The sequence below is a fragment of the Microtus oregoni genome, unplaced genomic scaffold (genome assembly GCF_018167655.1).
Source record: "Microtus oregoni isolate MIOR12 unplaced genomic scaffold, Mior012 000050F_002, whole genome shotgun sequence".
NCBI lineage: Eukaryota > Metazoa > Chordata > Mammalia > Rodentia > Cricetidae > Microtus > Microtus oregoni.
This window is the reverse complement of record NW_024543226.1, coordinates 1,615,598-1,632,557: the sequence shown is the minus strand read 5'-3', so window position 1 is coordinate 1,632,557 and position 16,960 is coordinate 1,615,598. Positions and strand designations below refer to the sequence as shown.

The 16,960-nt window shown below is 43.1% G+C and overlaps 2 protein-coding genes across 2 annotated transcripts in view; both read right to left on the bottom strand.

Moving 5' to 3' along the window:
- Positions 1–9,315: 9,315 nt before the first annotated feature.
- Timm8a (translocase of inner mitochondrial membrane 8A) lies at positions 9,316–13,130 on the bottom strand. Its single transcript, XM_041636706.1, has 2 exons — positions 12,926–13,130; positions 9,316–10,327 (listed from the first exon to the last, which is right to left on the bottom strand). The coding sequence occupies exons 1-2, from the start codon at positions 13,055–13,057 to the stop codon at positions 10,166–10,168; spliced, it is 294 nt and encodes a 97-aa protein (XP_041492640.1). The 5' UTR covers positions 13,058–13,130; the 3' UTR covers positions 9,316–10,165.
- Positions 13,131–13,871: 741 nt separating this feature from the next.
- LOC121436695 (tyrosine-protein kinase BTK) overlaps positions 13,872–16,960 on the bottom strand; it is a 53,006-nt gene continuing 49,917 nt past the window's right edge. The window contains exon 19 of the mRNA XM_041636692.1: positions 13,872–14,302. Coding sequence (XP_041492626.1) covers positions 14,231–14,302 — 72 coding nt within the window. The 3' untranslated portion in view covers positions 13,872–14,230. The remainder of the gene's footprint in view (positions 14,303–16,960) is intronic.

Here is a 16,960-nt window from a genome sequence, read left to right as displayed (position 1 = left end):
ACTAACCCAGCTCTCTATTGAACTCAGGTCTCTCGAACCTCGATGGACAGGACCTCACATGGTAATTTTCACCACCCCCTCGACTGCCAAGCTCTTGGGACACCCATGCTGGTACCATCTCTCCAGGCTCAAGCAGGCGCCTACTTAGTACACTTGGTCTGTCCAGCAGACAGGACCTTCCACCCTCCGGTTTTCCAGGATGCCACAATGAAGGGTCTACCTGCTCCTCATTCTGGCACACTCATCTTTGGTGATAACAGTCTTTTTTTTCCTAGACACCTGCCTTCTCACCTCCCCCAAGGAACAGATGCCTGCCTTCTCCGGGATGACAGTTCATGGGATGCCTCTCCAGCCACACCTCTCGCTGAACATGGACACCTGGCTCTCACCTTCCCCACATTGCCCCATGCCTGCAGGAAGTAGTCAGATTTGAGTCTATCTCCTTTTTTCCCAAAAAGAGCCTAAATGTTTGTCATAATTATCACTTCAATGTTCTGTCTTTCCTATATCTAAAGAGTCTGAAATGCTAAGTTGGGAGCATAGGCCCAGGCCCCTCGCATCTATCCCAGCCCCCAAGCCTGAGAGTTATATTGGTCTGGGCTCCAAATCCCAGCAGACCAGGTCCTGACCCTGAGAGTTATATTGGTCTGGACTCCAAATCCCAGCAGGCCAGGTCCTAACCCCCCCTGGTGGGGGGGGAGGGTCAGGACCACTCCCACAGTATTTAAATGAACTCCCAAAAGAGGGACACTTGGTCTATTTTTCTTCCTCCTGGTGGTTGTGTTCATGGCCTCCTGGTTCCCCCTTGGGGCCACCCGAGAGTGCAGAACTCCCATTAAACCTGGATATTCCTTTTTTAAAAAGAAAATATGTATTTATTTATTATGTATACAATATTCTGTCTGTGTGTATGCTTGCACCAGACCTCATTACAGATAGTTGTGAGCCACCATGTGGTGCTGGGAATTGAACTCAGGACCTTTGGAAGAGCAGGCAATGCTCTTTACCCCTGAGCCATCTCTCCAGCCCAAACCTGGATATATCTTAATTTGGCTTGTTTTGATTTGGCTTGATTAGGATTGTGCATTGGCAGAGAGCTCGTGTTAGGAAAAATTCCTAACAATATATATGACATTTATTAAAAGTAATTAAAAATATTCAAAAATATTATTGCTTCACTGTCTTAAATCTTCCAATATCTTTCCATTGATTGTAGGAAAAACTCCAAAGTATATTCATTTTATGTGTATGGATATTTTGCCTGCATATATGTTTGTACACCCCCTGTGTACCCTGTGGGAATTGAATTCAGGTCCTCTGGAAGAATAACTGGTGGTTTTTAACCACTGAGAAATCTCTCCAGCATTTCAAGATACCCTTTTTAAAGGTTTATCTTGGCTCACAGTTCCAGGAGACATGGTCTGTCATGCAGAAAAGGCAGGAAAGATCTGGCCACATTGCATCCACAATCAGGAAGCAGAGACTAGTGACTCCAAACTCAAAATTCTTTTTAAAAAAATATTTATTTATTATGTATACAATGTTCTGTCTGTGTGTATGCCTGCAGGCCAGAAGAGGGCACCAGACCTCATTACAGATGGTTGTGAGCCACCATGTGGTGCTGGGAATTGAACTCATTGGAAGAGCAGACAATGCTCTTAACCACTGAGCCCTATCTCCAGCCCCCAAACTCAAAATTCTTAACATAATACATTCCATTGGCTCTGGTACTTCATCAGTTAATTAGCTATTGAAGTGACTCTTTAAAGGGGGAGGGAGTGGTTAAAAGGTTTCCTGCTCTTCCAGAGCACCCACATCAGGGGACTGTGTAGGCATTCAGAGGCTTGGATATCCTCTTCTGACCTCTACAGGCCCACAGCCACATGTGGCCTGCAGACACACAGACACACAAAGAAAAAATAGAAAATAAGGGCTGGAGCACTGGCTGTTCTTCCAGAGGACCTGAATTCAATTCCCAGCACCCACATGGTGGCTCACAACCATCTACAATTTCAGTACCAGATCTGACACCTTTGCTGGGCAAAAGGTACACAGGGGGTGTACAGAGATCTGGTGCCCTCTTCTGGCATGCAAGCATGTATGCAGGCAGAATACTGTATACATAATAAGTAAATAAATCTTTTTTTAAAAAACAAAAACAAAAAAAAAACTAAGACATACCCTCATGTAGCCTCACACTCACTATGTAACCAAAGATGAATTTGAACTTCTCATTATTCTTCTTTCATCTACTGAATGTTGGGATTGGAGACACATGCTGCCACAGCAGGCTTTAAAATGATTTCTTATTTTTCTCTTTTTCTCCCAAGCGATTACTTTGCCAGCATTATCAGAGATGCTCAGTTCTGGAAAAAAGCTACAATGGACTTTCAATAAAATTTGTCCTTGAGCCACTGAGATGGCTGAGCTTACTGCCAAACTTGACGACATGAGTTCAATCCCTGGGACCTACATAGTGGAAGAAGAGAAATGAATTTTGTGTTCTCTGATCTACACTCACATACATACACACACTGTAAATGGAGACTGCACTTTCACTTCCCAGCTGCCTAGATTTGAATAATCACACAGAAACTATATTAATTACAACACTGTTTGGCCAATGGCACAGGCATATTCTTAGCTAGCTCTTACACTGTAAATTACCCCATTTTGATTAATCTATGTATCGCCACAAGGTTGTGGCTTACCAGTAATGTTCTGGCATCTTTCTCCTTCAGCAGTTACATGGCATCTGCATGACTCCATCTTCTTTCTCCCTGCATTCAGTTTAGTTTTTCCGCCTAGGTATATTCTGCCCTGCCATAGTCCAAAGCAGCTTCCTTATTAACCAATGGTAATAATACATATTCATAGCATACAGAGGAGAATCCCATATCTCACACACGCAGACACACACACACACACACACACACACACACACACACACATCTCCCCTCTCCACATAATAAATAAATAAAAAAAATAAATTTAAAGTGTTCAGTTCTGAGCAACAGTAATAATAGTTAGCATTTACAGTATGCCAAATGCTTTTCATGTTATCTCATTTTACAACCCTCTGAAGTAGGTTTAATAGATGAAAAAATGATGATTAAAGAGGGCTGGGTGAGGAGCTAGAAATGACTCAGAGGTTAAGAGCACTGACTACTCTCTTCCAAAGGTCCTGAGTTCAATTCCCAGCAACCTGTTGGCTCACAACCATCTTTAATGAGATCTAGTGCCCTCTTCTGGCATGCAAGGAGACATGTAGGCAGAACATTATATATGTAGTAAATCAATCAATCAATAAATAAATAAATCTTTAAAAAGAGGGCTGAGAGATAACTCACTGGGTAAACTGCTTGCCCCACAATCATGAGGACCTGAGTTTGGATTCCTAGCATGAGCATAAGATGCCAAGCATGGAGGCATGTGCCAATTACCCCAATGCTGGGGAATGGAGATATGCAGATCCCAGGGACTTGTTAGCCTCCCACTCTAGCCAATATGGTGCTCCAGATTCAGACTCTGCTGTAGCAACAGGCCACTTATTGGTTCCTGGCTGCTCAGCCCCAAAATAATCACACAGAAACTGTATTATTTAAATCACTGCTTGGCCCATTAGCTCTAGCTTCTTATTGACTCTTTTTTTTTTTTGATTTTTCGAGACAGGGTTTCTCCATAGCTTTTTTGGAGCCTGTCCTGGAACTAGCTCTTCTAGATCAGGCTGGCCTCGAACTCACAGAGATCCGCCTGCCTCTGCCTCCCGAGTGCTGGGATTAAAGGCGTGCGCCACCACTGCCCAGCTTCTAATTGGCTCTTACATCTTAACTTTTACATCTTAATTTAATCCATCTCCATTAATCTGTGTATCACCATGGGGCAGTGGCTTACTGGGTAAAGTTTTCAGTGTCTATCTCAGGCAGAGGATCCATGGCATCTCCTCACTTTACCTTCCTCCTCCCAGCATTCAGTCCAGTTCTGCCCACCTACCTAAATTCTGCCCTATCAACAGGCCAAGGCAGTTTCTTTATTCATTAACCTATAAAAGAAACACATAGACAGAAGGACCTCCCATACCACTCTATATCTAAAAATAAGGTAGAGAATGATATGGAAAGATAATGTCAATCTCTGGCCTCCATCTGTGTACACAGGCAAGGGTATGTGTAGTGTGCATGCACACACACACACACACACACACACACACAAAGTTGGGCTAATAATATAGCTAATGTAATGATGTAACAATTCTAATGATTGTTAGAATGCTTGCCTAGTATACAGAAAGTTCTGGGTTCCATCTCCAGCACCATATGAGCCCAGTTTTCATTTGTGAGTTTTTAAAAATTATTATTAATAGTAGTGGTGATGATAGTAGTAGGTCTGTGTCTGTGTGCATGTGTGACAGAGAGTGCAGGTACATGTGCCATGATGTCTTAGTGTTCTGTTGCTCTCAAGAGACACCATGGCCAAGGCAACTCTTATAAAAGGAAACATTTAACTGGGGGCTCGCTTATAGTTTCAGAGGTTTAGTCCATTATCATCATGGCAAAAAGCATGGTAGCACACCGGCAGACATGGTGCTGGAGAAGGAGCTGAGAGTTCTCCATCAGGATCTGCAGATAGCAGGAAGGAGACTCTGGGCTTGGAATGGGCTTTTTAAAACCTCAAATCCCATCCACAATGAAACACACAATTCCTCCAACAAGGCCGCATCTCCTAATCCTTTTAAATAGCGTCATTCCCTGATTACCAAATATTCAAATCTATGAGCCTATGGAGGCAATTCTCATTCAAACCTCCACACATGGCATGTGTGTGAAGTTTTGAGGACAACTTTTGGTAGTCTATTCTCTCCTTCCACCATTTAAGTCCTGGGGATGAAATTCAGGTCGTTAGGATTGGTGACAAGCACTCCTAATTTTACCTGCTGAGTCATCTCAGCAAACCTTATTTGGGCTTTTTGGCCCGTATTTCAGAGCCTTGGTTTGCCATATCCTATTGTCCCTTCTATACATTTCTGTACAGCAGACTGCCATGATTATGCTGCATAGGCTTTACATCTGTGAGACTGATTTTTGCAAGATGTAGGTTTATATATACAAGTCTATTTTTAATCAGTCCAAACACAAATTGTTCATGTGTTCAAATGATGCTCATTGATTAAGGTGCTAAGGAACCAACTACCAACCAAACTGCTTCAGCTTTCTTATGAATCAAAAGAGCAATTCAATTCCTTTATCACAGGAGCTGTCTTTTTGGTCCTGGGTATAGTAGTCAGTTCTGCTTTATTCATCCTCAGTGAGGCCTTCCTATAGCCAGAGTAACTAACCTAACCCCTTCGAATATTCTTTTTTTTAAAGATTTACTTATTATGTATACAGTGTTCTGCCTGCATGTATGCCTGCAGTCCACAAGAGGGCACTAGATCTCATTACAGATGGCTGTAAGTCACCATGTGGTTGCTGGGAATTGAACTCAGTACCTCTGGAAGAGCAGCCAGTGCTCTTAACCTCTGAGCCATCTCTCCAGTCCCCCTTTGGATATTCCTATCTGTTCTTTAGAGTCCCACTTTTTGTTAGGTGACAAGAGTTGGACACCATCTTGAAAGTACTGACTATTTTAAAAAGCTAATTAGGAGCACAGCACTAACCTGGATGTGCTTGATTTGGCATGTGAGCTTTGTAAGCATTTAAATGAACTGTCTAAATCGGGGCTTGGATATATTCAGCACATCTGTAGTCCTTCCTACGTTGTCCTTTTCCTAACTCAAGCAATAACAACCTACAGTCTTAGAAATTTTATTGGTATTATCTATGGTTTTCTTTATGTATTTTTAGCCTCTTTTTTTCTATGCCTTTGGAGATGTTCCTTTTAGTTCATACCTGTTGGCATTTTGAGAATATGGCAATCTGGGACTTTTTGTTTTGTTTTTCAAGAGAGGGGTTCTCTGCATATCCTTGGCTGTTTTGAAACTTGTTCTGAAAACCTTAGGTTGACCTCAAACTCACAGAGTTCCACTTGCCTCTCCCTCTCTCCCTCCAACTGCTGGAATAAAAGGCATGGGCCACCATTGCCTGGCTGGGTAATATAGTAATCTGCTTTTTTTTTTTTACTTTAATAAAATGCCTCTAGCAGGCTAACTCTATAAATGTATATAAAGACTTATATAAAGATTTAAAGTGAGTGTTCAAACACATTTGCTGTGGCAAGGGCTCCCCTAGAAGCTCTGTCACTTTATGGCAGCTGTCAAAAATGGGAGCATGGATGGGGTGAAGAGATCAAAATGCCAAGTAAGAAGGCAAATAGCAACCCAGGTCAGGTTTGTTCTAGTAGTTCAGTCTCTGAGGATCAGTAAGTAGCCTGTGAATGGTACCTTAACCCTACCCAAGGTCAACTTCACCAAAGACTTAATGACCTGCCCTCAGGTCCTACCTCTATTTTTTCCCACAAGAGGGCGCCAGAGCTCAGGACGGAGGGCTGCAAGCCACCGTGTGTTCAGCGGGAATCGAACTAGGACCTTCTGGCAGGAAGGGCGATCGGGCCACGAACCGCTGAGCCATCTCTCCGGACATACCTCTATTTTTTATATGAGTGTTTTGTCTATATGTATGTCTATGCATCACATGCATGCCTGGTGCCCACAAAGGCTAGAGGAAGGAGCTGGATCCCCTGGAGCTGGGGTTACAAACAGTTGTAAATCACGGTGTGGGTGCTGGGAACTGAACCCTGGGAAGGTCTCTTCAAGAGCAGCAAATGCTCTTACCACTGAGCCATCTCTCCAGCCTTAAGGTCCCAGTTCTTAAATAGCCCTTTCATTACCACCACACTGGCCAAGCTTTCAGTACCTGAATGCATGCTGAATACTATCTAACCCATACACTTGGGATGGTTAGTCTGAATACCCGTATGCCTACATAGACAAATGATGCAAAATATGAGACATTGCTCCACCAGCCTTTGATTCTATTATGTGCCAATAAACATAGGCCTGAAGGAAGTTCTAAGGGAACTGTGCCAGAATAACTGCTCCCTAGGCCAAGATTGTTTCAGTAGTATATCAGAGGAAAGTTTGGTATTGTGATTCTTATTTTTTGTTTTGTTTAAAGAAAGGGCTATCAATTGTTTCCTGTAAAGACTTTCCATGGGTTGACTTGTTACATTTTAGACTTCAAACTCCTTCTAAAGATGCTTGTTCTCATTTTGAAGTCCTGGTTTCCCTTCTACCATTGCTAATATTAGTTGGATTTTAGACAGAACACTTAGGGTCTCTAAGGCAATGGGTCAGGCTCCAGTCAGTGTCTGGGCAGACAAGGCAACAGCACAGCTCCCAAGTAGGTAGTAGCATCCACATTAGAGCAGCCTGGCCTTTGTTATTACATATTAGACTTCTAAGATTCATTTTAGACTTTCCTGTCACATTTACTAAGTTAAGCCTTTTATTTTACAGTTCAGTCTTGAGTTTTCTAATGTAAACATATCTGAAATCAAGGTTTGGAATTTCAGGACTAACAGTATTCCACTTTTAATCAAGGCGTGAAAACACATTCCTGAGACTGCCAAACTCCCAGTGGTTGCTCATAATTACTAGAAGCAGGGGCATATGTCATGCTTTTTCTTCCCCATTATCTTGTATCTAGTGGTGCTTAACTCAGCAACGGTGCCAAAGCATAATGTATGCAGCTGGCAGAACCTTCCTCATTGCATTCACTGATTACGTGGTAAGATTGGAAGAGAAGACATGTAACTTTGTACATACATACAATGAGAATACTGCTAAGTGAGAAACCAGAAGGAATAACGATATAACACAATATTTTAAGAATGGAGAATAATTCTAGGCATAATAGTATATGTCTTTAATTCCAGCTCTTGGGAGAAAGAAGCAGGAGGATCTCTTTGAATTTGAGGCCAGTCTGATCTATCTAGTGAGTTCCAGGACAGCCAAGACAAAGAGAAATTCTGTCTCAAAAGACAAAAATAGAAAAACAAAGAGCAAATAAAAATAAAGAACACTCTATGCCACTTGTTTTACTTTAACATATAAAAGGTATGTGTGTCAGATACCTGAGAGCTTGAACTCTGCTCAACATGAAAATGGCATTATTTTTAGTAGCACTACTACACCAAGCAAAAAGTTATATGACACCCAACATGTTAAAAAAAAAAGTCACTCGCCGGGCGGTGGTGGCGCACGCCTTTAATCCTAGCAATTGGGAAGCAGAGGTAGGCGGATCTCTGTGAGTTCGAGGCTAGCCTGATCTACAAGAACTAGTTTCAGGACAGGCTCCAAAGCTACAAAGAAACCCTGTCTCGGGGAAAAAAAAAAGTCAAACGGCTTCCATCATGCCAGGTAAAAGCCAAAAGGTCCCAAACTGTCTTACCTTTCTCAATGGCTTGTTTCAACCTACTGGACTTTATAGTTTTATCTCATGGCATATAGCTTCTACCCCGAGGCACCTGGACTGTTAGCTCTCCCCAGAATTCTCCCTGATACTCATAAGGCTTGCTTACTTGGTTCTTTCAGGTCTCAACTATTTGTTAGAAAATAATAAAGCTCCATAAACATTTCCTATCACCCTTATTGCACTTTTTCTTTTTTCAACTTCTTCTTAGAATTATTTTCATGTGCATGAAGACCTGCCTGGATGTCTGTATGTGTAGCATATGTGACTGGTGCACTAGAAGTCAGAAGACAGCCTTGGGGGAGGGTTGTGAACCATAAGGGTAATGAGAATTGAACCCAAGTCCTCTGCAAGCGCACACTGGAGAGATGGCTCAGAGGTTAAGAGCACTGGCTGTTCCTCCAGAGGTCCTGAGTTCAATTCCCAGCAACCACACGGTGGCTCACAGCCATCTGTAAAGAGATCTGGCGCCCTCTTCTGGTCTGTGCTCTCATGGAGGCAGAATGTTGTATACACAATAAATAAATCTTTAAAAAAAAGAGCACAATGTGCTCTCTAAACCACCTAGCAATCTCTACAGTCCCATGCGGCTTCCTAATGGAGCTTATTACACCAAAATCTTTATGCCTATGAAGAAATGCTAGAGGTATATATTTGCCCAGATTCATGGATTAGTATTAAGCAGTTTTCCTTTAAGTCTACACTCCAGTCTATGAGGGGAATTCACTCTAAGGGCCCTAGGTATTAGCTAAGATTTTCCTCTTCTAATCATATCTTAAAGTACTCTCTTCTCAAAAACTTCAGGGACCTCTAGAAGAGACTTAACTACATTTCTGTCTTGAAATGCGCCCACATGAAATCTGAGTTGCAGATAAAAACCCAAAATAGAAAGCCTCTCCATCACAAGTTGATCTTGCAGAGCTTTTATTTCAGTGACCAAAAGAATGCAGTTAATGAATTTATGACTAACGTCAGGCATGCACGTCTACCTGAAACTGTTTCATTTTTGACTGGCCTAAATTGTTATCATTTTTTAGGCACATCTGTGAATATTCTGTATCCTGCTATACAGAGTAAATTAACTTCCTCCTGCGCCAGTCTGGTAGTAAGAATTATACTCAGGAGCTAGAGTCCTTTTTAACTAACTAAAGCCCTCTGGATTCTCAGGCTGCCACTACCTTGAGATTGTGTTTACATTCAGGATTGAAGTAAACCACGGCATTGGGAGAAAGACAACCTAAAAGGCTGGATTGTATGAACACCCAGAGAATTGCTTTCAGCTCCGATAGTCAAACTTGAACTATAAGAAAGCTTGCGGTTAACAGTGCCAGGTTGTTTCCTCACTGCTGCTCTTTCTGATGCAAAGGGCTCCTTTAAAAAATCAGAAATGAATCCATACAAATTTAGAGTTACCCTATGTGGTCCCACTATCAAATTATAGAAAGCACTTCCACTATCAAAATTATATAAAGCAGTTAAGGGACCTTGAGAAAGCAGAGTCCCATATACAGTAAAATGCATCTTGTAATTTCATTTATCTCTCAATTATTTTCACAGATTAGCTTTAAAAAACACAACCAAATACACATGACTCTCAACTCCCATACATAAAAATTGGTCTTTGTTCAATCTCAGGTGACAAGATGTCCCAAGAAACTTGGGAGCCAACCCCCCCCCCTCCCAGAACCATTTCTTCAGTTATCCCATCAACAGCTTTTCGTTTCTTGAACTACTTTTCCACAGAGGTAATGCTGAGATCAGTCAGAAAGGCTTTCTGAGAAGACTGGCTTGGACTTCTGGGTCTGTTCCAGTCGATTTAAGATGAATTGGCTTGTATCAATGAAGCGCTCAACACAGTTCACAAAACAGGCCTCAGCCCGACTGTCCAACTTTGGCCCAGGTTTATCCATGCACTTCTCCTGTTCAGAATAAGACACAGAATCACAAAGGGCACTTACAAATAAGCCTTTTGCTTGTCCAAATAATTTCATCTAAATTATCTTATTTGCTAATTTGGACCCCAATTTTTCTCTTACCTGTGACACCTAGATTTAAAATCGCATAGTATGTATCTATACAGGTGTGATGTAACTAAGAAAAAGACTGTGAGGAAAGAAATTGTGAGGGAGGCAAGAAAAACACATGAAAAGAACAGATATGATGAAGCCCATGACTTTTTAAGCAAAAAAAAATGAATATAAAAAATTTCACATTTGGCATCTTTCCAATTGGACACAAGCTTCTATTACATTTTTCAACAAGCCAATGGAAAACACCATTCTCCATCCTCATTTTTACCAGTGGAATCTCTGGCAGTATTTGCTCAAAAGTCAAGGAGCCAGAATATGGCACATCTTGAATATAACAGAGAAAAATGCCAAGCAAAATAACCTTTTCCAGGTGGTAGCACACACCTTATCTCAGCAGCTGGGAGGCAGAGACATCTCTGAGTTTGATGCCGGCCAGGGCTACACAGAGAAACCCTATCTGGAAAAAATAAAACAACAACAAAAACTACTTAGGTGCCCTAAAACCAATCAACAAAGGAAATCTATGAATGAACATTTTTTAGCCTTGTTTATTTAAGACAGAGTAGTTTGTCTTTTGAGACAGGGTCCCAAGCTGGCCTGGAACTTGAGATCCTTTGTTTTTCATCTTTGCTTCCCAAGTTCTGGGACTGTACCACCTACCCAACACGCATCAAAGGCTCTTGAATCCCCTTGGGAGGAGTGAAAAACTGGAGTTTTGTAAAGGCCCTATAGTTCACAGATTAAAAAAAAAAAAACACTGACAATGGGCGGTGGTGGTGCATGCCTTTAATCCCAGTACTCGGGAGGCAGAGGCAGGTGGATCTCTGTGAGTTCGAGGCTAGCATGGTCTACAGAGCTAGTTCCAGGACAGACTCCAAAGCTACAGAGAAACCCTGTCTCAAAAAAAAAAAAGAAAAGAAAAAAGAAAAACATGGACAATTTCATACATATGACACTCATGTATATAATTTGACCATATTTCCCCATTACCCTCTCAACCCCCTCTACTTCCCAACTCCTCATTCCCAATAAGTCCTCTTCCTACTATATGCCCTTTCTTTAGGATCCACTAGATTTTGGGTTGCCTGCAAGAGCATATAAGGTTCTTCTACTGGAGCATGAGAAACTTTAGGGACTATATCATTTATTGAAGAAAAATGAATTCTCCTCTCCTGGTTCATTACTCTTAAAGTAGTTATTAACCATACCACTTTCCACCCAAACCTAAGGCATCAGAGACTTTTTTTTAAAAAAAGAAAAAGCTGGGCATAGTGGTGCACGCCTTTAATCCCAGCACTCGGGAGGCATAGACTTGATCTCTGAGTTCGAGGCCAGCCTGGTCTACAAAGTGAGTTCCACGACAGCCAATGCTGTTACACAGAGAAACCTTGTCTCTATCTTGGTGGCAAATACCTTTAATTCTACCAACCAGGAGACAGAAGCAGAGCGATCTCTATAAATTCCAGGCCAGCCAGGAGTGAATAGCAAAGCCCTGTCTTAAAAGAAACAATTTAAAAACCGAAGCAAAAAAAGCTGGAGGAGGCAGGAAGCCCATTTTGAAGGTCATTTTCGGCTATTCTCAGCTATCCATTCAGTATGAGACTAGCTTGGAATACATGAAAACTTGTCTCAAGAAAAAAAAAAAGAAAACAAAGAATTGAAGCCCTCTGATCCAAGGCAAACCAGAATTAATCCAGTATTTCTAAAGAGCATAGTCCAGCAACACATAAGTTTACAGGACCAAGCAAATCAATGCATTATGGTTAGAAGCTTTTAGAGTAAATTTCCTTCATGCTTTATACACAAGACTTAGAGTCTCTAATTCCAAAGAATTTCCCTGGCCTCTAAATTCTTTAAGTTTTTATATCACAGGAGGGCAGTGTGCTTGTCCTTGGCAACCAGAACGCTTTGATCTCAGCTACAAAGGAATGCCTTCTGCCCCTCTGCCAAAGTCCCCTCACCGAGACGATTCAATTTCTCAACCTTCAGACCTTAATCTTAGTATTACACAACAACTCACAGTGAAGGCAAATAAATGTGTATGCTGGGAGAGATTATGCCGCTTTCATACTTAATGAGCTAGAGCCGCTTTTCTTTTCATCAGGAGGGGTTATGACTGGGTAACCCAGGCAAATTCCCGAGGAGTCCAGAAATAACTGTCACGGACTCTCTGGGATTCGGGCTCCCTAAAATTCCAGGACTGGGGCTTTGATTAGTCTTAGTGGCCGGCATTACTGCCTCAACCTCAGGTGCCTCTAACACCTCCGAGTGCTGGGTGGGACAGCGGTGTAATCCCTTGACTCCCAACCCTTTGCACCTACGGTCTCCCAAAGTAGTCACCATGGTCCCTTCAGACCTGGCCTAAGGAAACCAGAGTGCAGTCCGAACCACCCACTCTGGAGTTCCCTACAACCCAGCAAGACCCGTGGGGCAAGGACACAGGGAAAAGTAGGCACAGCGTCCAGATCCGAGCCCAGGGATCCTCACCCAACAAAGTTCCGTCATCTGGTGCACCAGCTGCTGGAAGCGCTGTTTCTGCGTCTCCACCTCGATGAAATGCTGCAACTGCGGGTCCACGGTACCCAAACCCGCGCCCGAAGACGACGACGAGGAGTCCATCCCGGGGCGACCACGCGGGCCGAAGCGAGCACAGAACCAACTCGCCGACCTTCACGTGTCTGGGTGACGGAACCGGAACCACAACCTCCCCCCCCCCCCCACGCCCTCCCGCGCGCGCGCGCCGCCCCGCCCCGCCCCGCCCTGTCCCGCCTCAGGAACCGCCCTGTGAGCGCACTGCGTCTGCGCGCAGAGCCCGCGGCCAGGGAGCCCGCGGCCAGGCTCGGTGGGCAGGGTCCGCTCCCCGCCACACCCCAACCGCAGCGCTCGGCTGTGGCCTGGAGCGCCATGGGAGCGGATAGCCAGAAGAAAAGAGCAGTGTAGAGGAAAGGAGGAAATTACTTCACACCACATGGTCCAGCAAAGGGCCGGCCCTAAAACTCCGCCCTACCCTCTTCCAAATTGGCCCGTGCTTTCTCAGCCTTGGCTTTGCCCCCAGCAGAACTCTTCTGCGAATTAACTGGCTGTCTTGGGCCCCTGGGTCCAGTTCTGTGATGGGGTTTTCGTCTTGATGTAGGGAAATGAGGCGCTGGCTGAGTTTGTCCCTAACGCTAAGATTCGGTCAAATGATAATCGTATGTCCACTGTGTGCCAAGCACGGAGGAAGGCTTGTGCATTCGTCTACAATTAAGAGGCAAGCTTTAATAAGAGAGAGAAGTGAAATGTGTCGAATTCTAGATTAGGAATACGCCGCGCTAATAATACGGTTTTCTGCAATTCTCAAACAGAGAGCTTCAGGGCGGCTGTGTAATGAATTAAAATAGGAGATACCTTTACTCTTTCTAGTAATTTTATTTTATCAAAACAACCCCTCCCATTTAATGGCACCATTCCAGTCTGTCCTGCCTTCAAACTCTTAACACTTACCCAACAAGCTGTTAGACAACTAGTGGAGCTATTTACATCTTTCCCTCCCCCAGAATGTTCCCATCCCAAATCCAGTCTGTTAGGAGTCTTGAAGTTATGGTCAATACCAGGCACAGAAATCCCTTGGCCTTTGCTCAGAAGCGTTATGCCAGGGACTGGAAGAAGAAAGGTGTTCCTAGATGTCTAGGGGCCTTTATGCATTCAGTAGGAGCATGGAAGGCTAGAGCCCGGGAGCCTGGGAACCCTCAGAAAAAGTGGAATTAGGGCTTGAAGGAGAGAGGAGGAGATCCACGAAGCTTATCAGCCAGTTCAGGATTCTTCATCCATGACATCTAGAATGTTACTCAAGAGAACTTTGAAACTAGGACGTTCATCTGCTTTCTAAAACCAAAGAAAACAGATAGTGTTACAGTGTAGAATCCAGAATCCCGAAGGAACCCGTATTAATCACAAAGCATGAAGCTGATTAAGCATATCCTAAATACCTAACTGTATACCTTCTTGCTACCACGAAAAGCAGAAAAATAAAAAAGCAGGTCTCCAAAATGTGCTTGTATGCTTTTCATCTCAAGTTATTTTTCATAATTTACTTTTATGTGCATTGGTGTTTTGCCTGCACGTATGTCTGTGTGAAAGTGTCAGATCCCTTGGAACTGGAGTTATAGACAGTTTGAGTTGCCATGTGGGTGCTGGGAATTAAACCTGGGTCCTCTGAAAGAGCAGCCAGTGCTCTTAACCACTGAGGCATCTCTCCAACCCATCCCTTGCATCTCTTTCCAGAAATCAGACATAGACTTCCCATCCCCACTTCCACCTGGTTGTTATACAAACAGTTCTAGGATTGCTCTTTATTTGCTTGTTTTCAAGACAGGGTTTTTCTGTGTAGTCCTGGAACTCACTCTGTAGCTCAAGTTGACCTCAAACTCACAGGGATCCTCCTGCCTCTGTCTCCTGAGAGCTTGGATTAAAGGGGTGCACCACCCACCACCACTGATCAAAACTGTGGACACATTCATTGCAAATTTATACACACTATCTCATTATTTCAGAGCTTGAAATGAAGATGGCTGTTGAGTATACTTCACTGGTTGGCAGAACAGAATTCCTACAGGCAAGGAAAATGTTTAGTTTCCAAATGTACTTCCTGTCATCGCCAAGCTAAACGGACAAAAGATTTAACTTTGCAAAGGCCTGAAATGGACCCTGAACAGCCAAGGGCTTTTGTTAGTCTGACTTTAAGATTACAGCTCTTTTGGAGATCCATGGTCAGATTAAACACTGGAAAGAGACCAAGTTGGCCTCGAACTCACAGAGATCCATTTACCTCTGCCTCCCAAGTGCTGGGATTAAAGGCATGTGCCACCACACCTGGTTAAGATTTGGTCTTTTTTAAAAAAGAAAATTTGTTTTAGTTTTTTGTTGTTTATTTTGAGATAGGATGTCACTCTATATCTCAGGTTGCCCTAGAAGGCAATATATAGCCCAGGCTAGCCTAAAATCATGGAAAACCTTTCACCTTCAGATTCCTGAGTGTTGGGACTACTTTAACCTTCTTGCCTGGAAGTGTTTGATAATTCAGGAAGGATTCATGACAGAATGGCTTCAGTCTGTCAGAACCAAAGGGTCATCAATTTCTTAGTATTCAAATCGTGGTTTTCAGAAATAGACAAGTATCAGAAGTTCCGGGAAACACAAAAGCCTCGATGAGTTCCACCGCAGATGTACTTAGGCAGACTTTCTGGAAAAGAAGCCTAGTAATTTCTGTTTTTGAAAATGCCTTAAGAGGCTGGACATGGTGGCACATGCCTTTAATCCTGACACTTGGGAGGAAAAGATAGGTGGATCTCTGTGAGTTCAAGAATGGTCTGGTCTACATAGTGAGTTCCAGGACAGCCAGGGCTATGTAGAGAGACTCAATCTCAAAAAAAAAAAATCTTTAAAAAATCCTTAGGAGTACGGCATAAAAGTATATGCCTGTGACCTCAGTGTCTGGATGGTAGAGGCAGGAGAACCAGAAGTTGAAAGTCAACCTTGGCTACATAATGAATCTGAGGCCAGCCTGACAATTCGAGACCTTGTCTCAAACAAACCTCTGAACCACACACCTGGCTTGTGAGGTGCTGGAGACCAAAGGAAAGCTTCATTAATGCTAAGTAAACACTCTACCAATTGAGGCACATTCCCCAACCCCAGCAAAGCATTTTTAGAATAGTGAAACCTGATCCTTATTTCTAAAATACTACAAGTGCACCGCCTCCAAATCTATAAGATATCATTTTTTTAAAATGACCTAGAAAGTTGTCACAGGCATTTAGAGCACCGAGTGCTCTTCCAGTGGACCCAAGCTTGATTCCCAGCACCTACATGGTGGCTCCCAACTGTCCATAACTCCAGTTCCAGGACATCTGATGCCCTCCTCTGGCTTCTATGGGTACCAGGCATGAATGTGGTACATAGACATACATACAAGCAAGACACACATACATGTAAAATAATATTAAAAATATTTTAGAATCAAAACCCAAAAATCAAAGCAGACAAACAAAAGCTATTTTAGGTTGTTCCTTCTGAGAGACAGGGTTTTTTTAATGATTTATTTAACTTAATTTTATGTGCATTGGTTTATTTATTTATCTCGTGGAACTGCGTTTTCAGACAGTTGTGAGCTGCCATGTCGGTGCTGGGAATTGAACCTGGGTCCTCTGGAAGAACAGTCAGTGCTTTTAACAGCTGAGCCATCTCTCCAACTCTGAGACAGGGTTTTAAATGTCTCACTTAGACCCTCAACCAGAAAAGGTCGGCAGCTAGTAAAGTAGAAGAAGGGTCAAAACTCCTAGGTGAGGCCCAGATGATGATTATAGAAACTGTAACCCCCACTGTCTCACCTGAGTGCCTTTTGGGAGATGGCATGGTCCTACAAACTTCCTGCTCTTAAAGCTGATATAGGTATTAGGGTGTGGTCTGCTCATGATACTCTAGCGAGGTTTAGGGTAGGCACAGAGAAGCCATCAGAAGACTAGGACACAGGGCAGAGCGAGA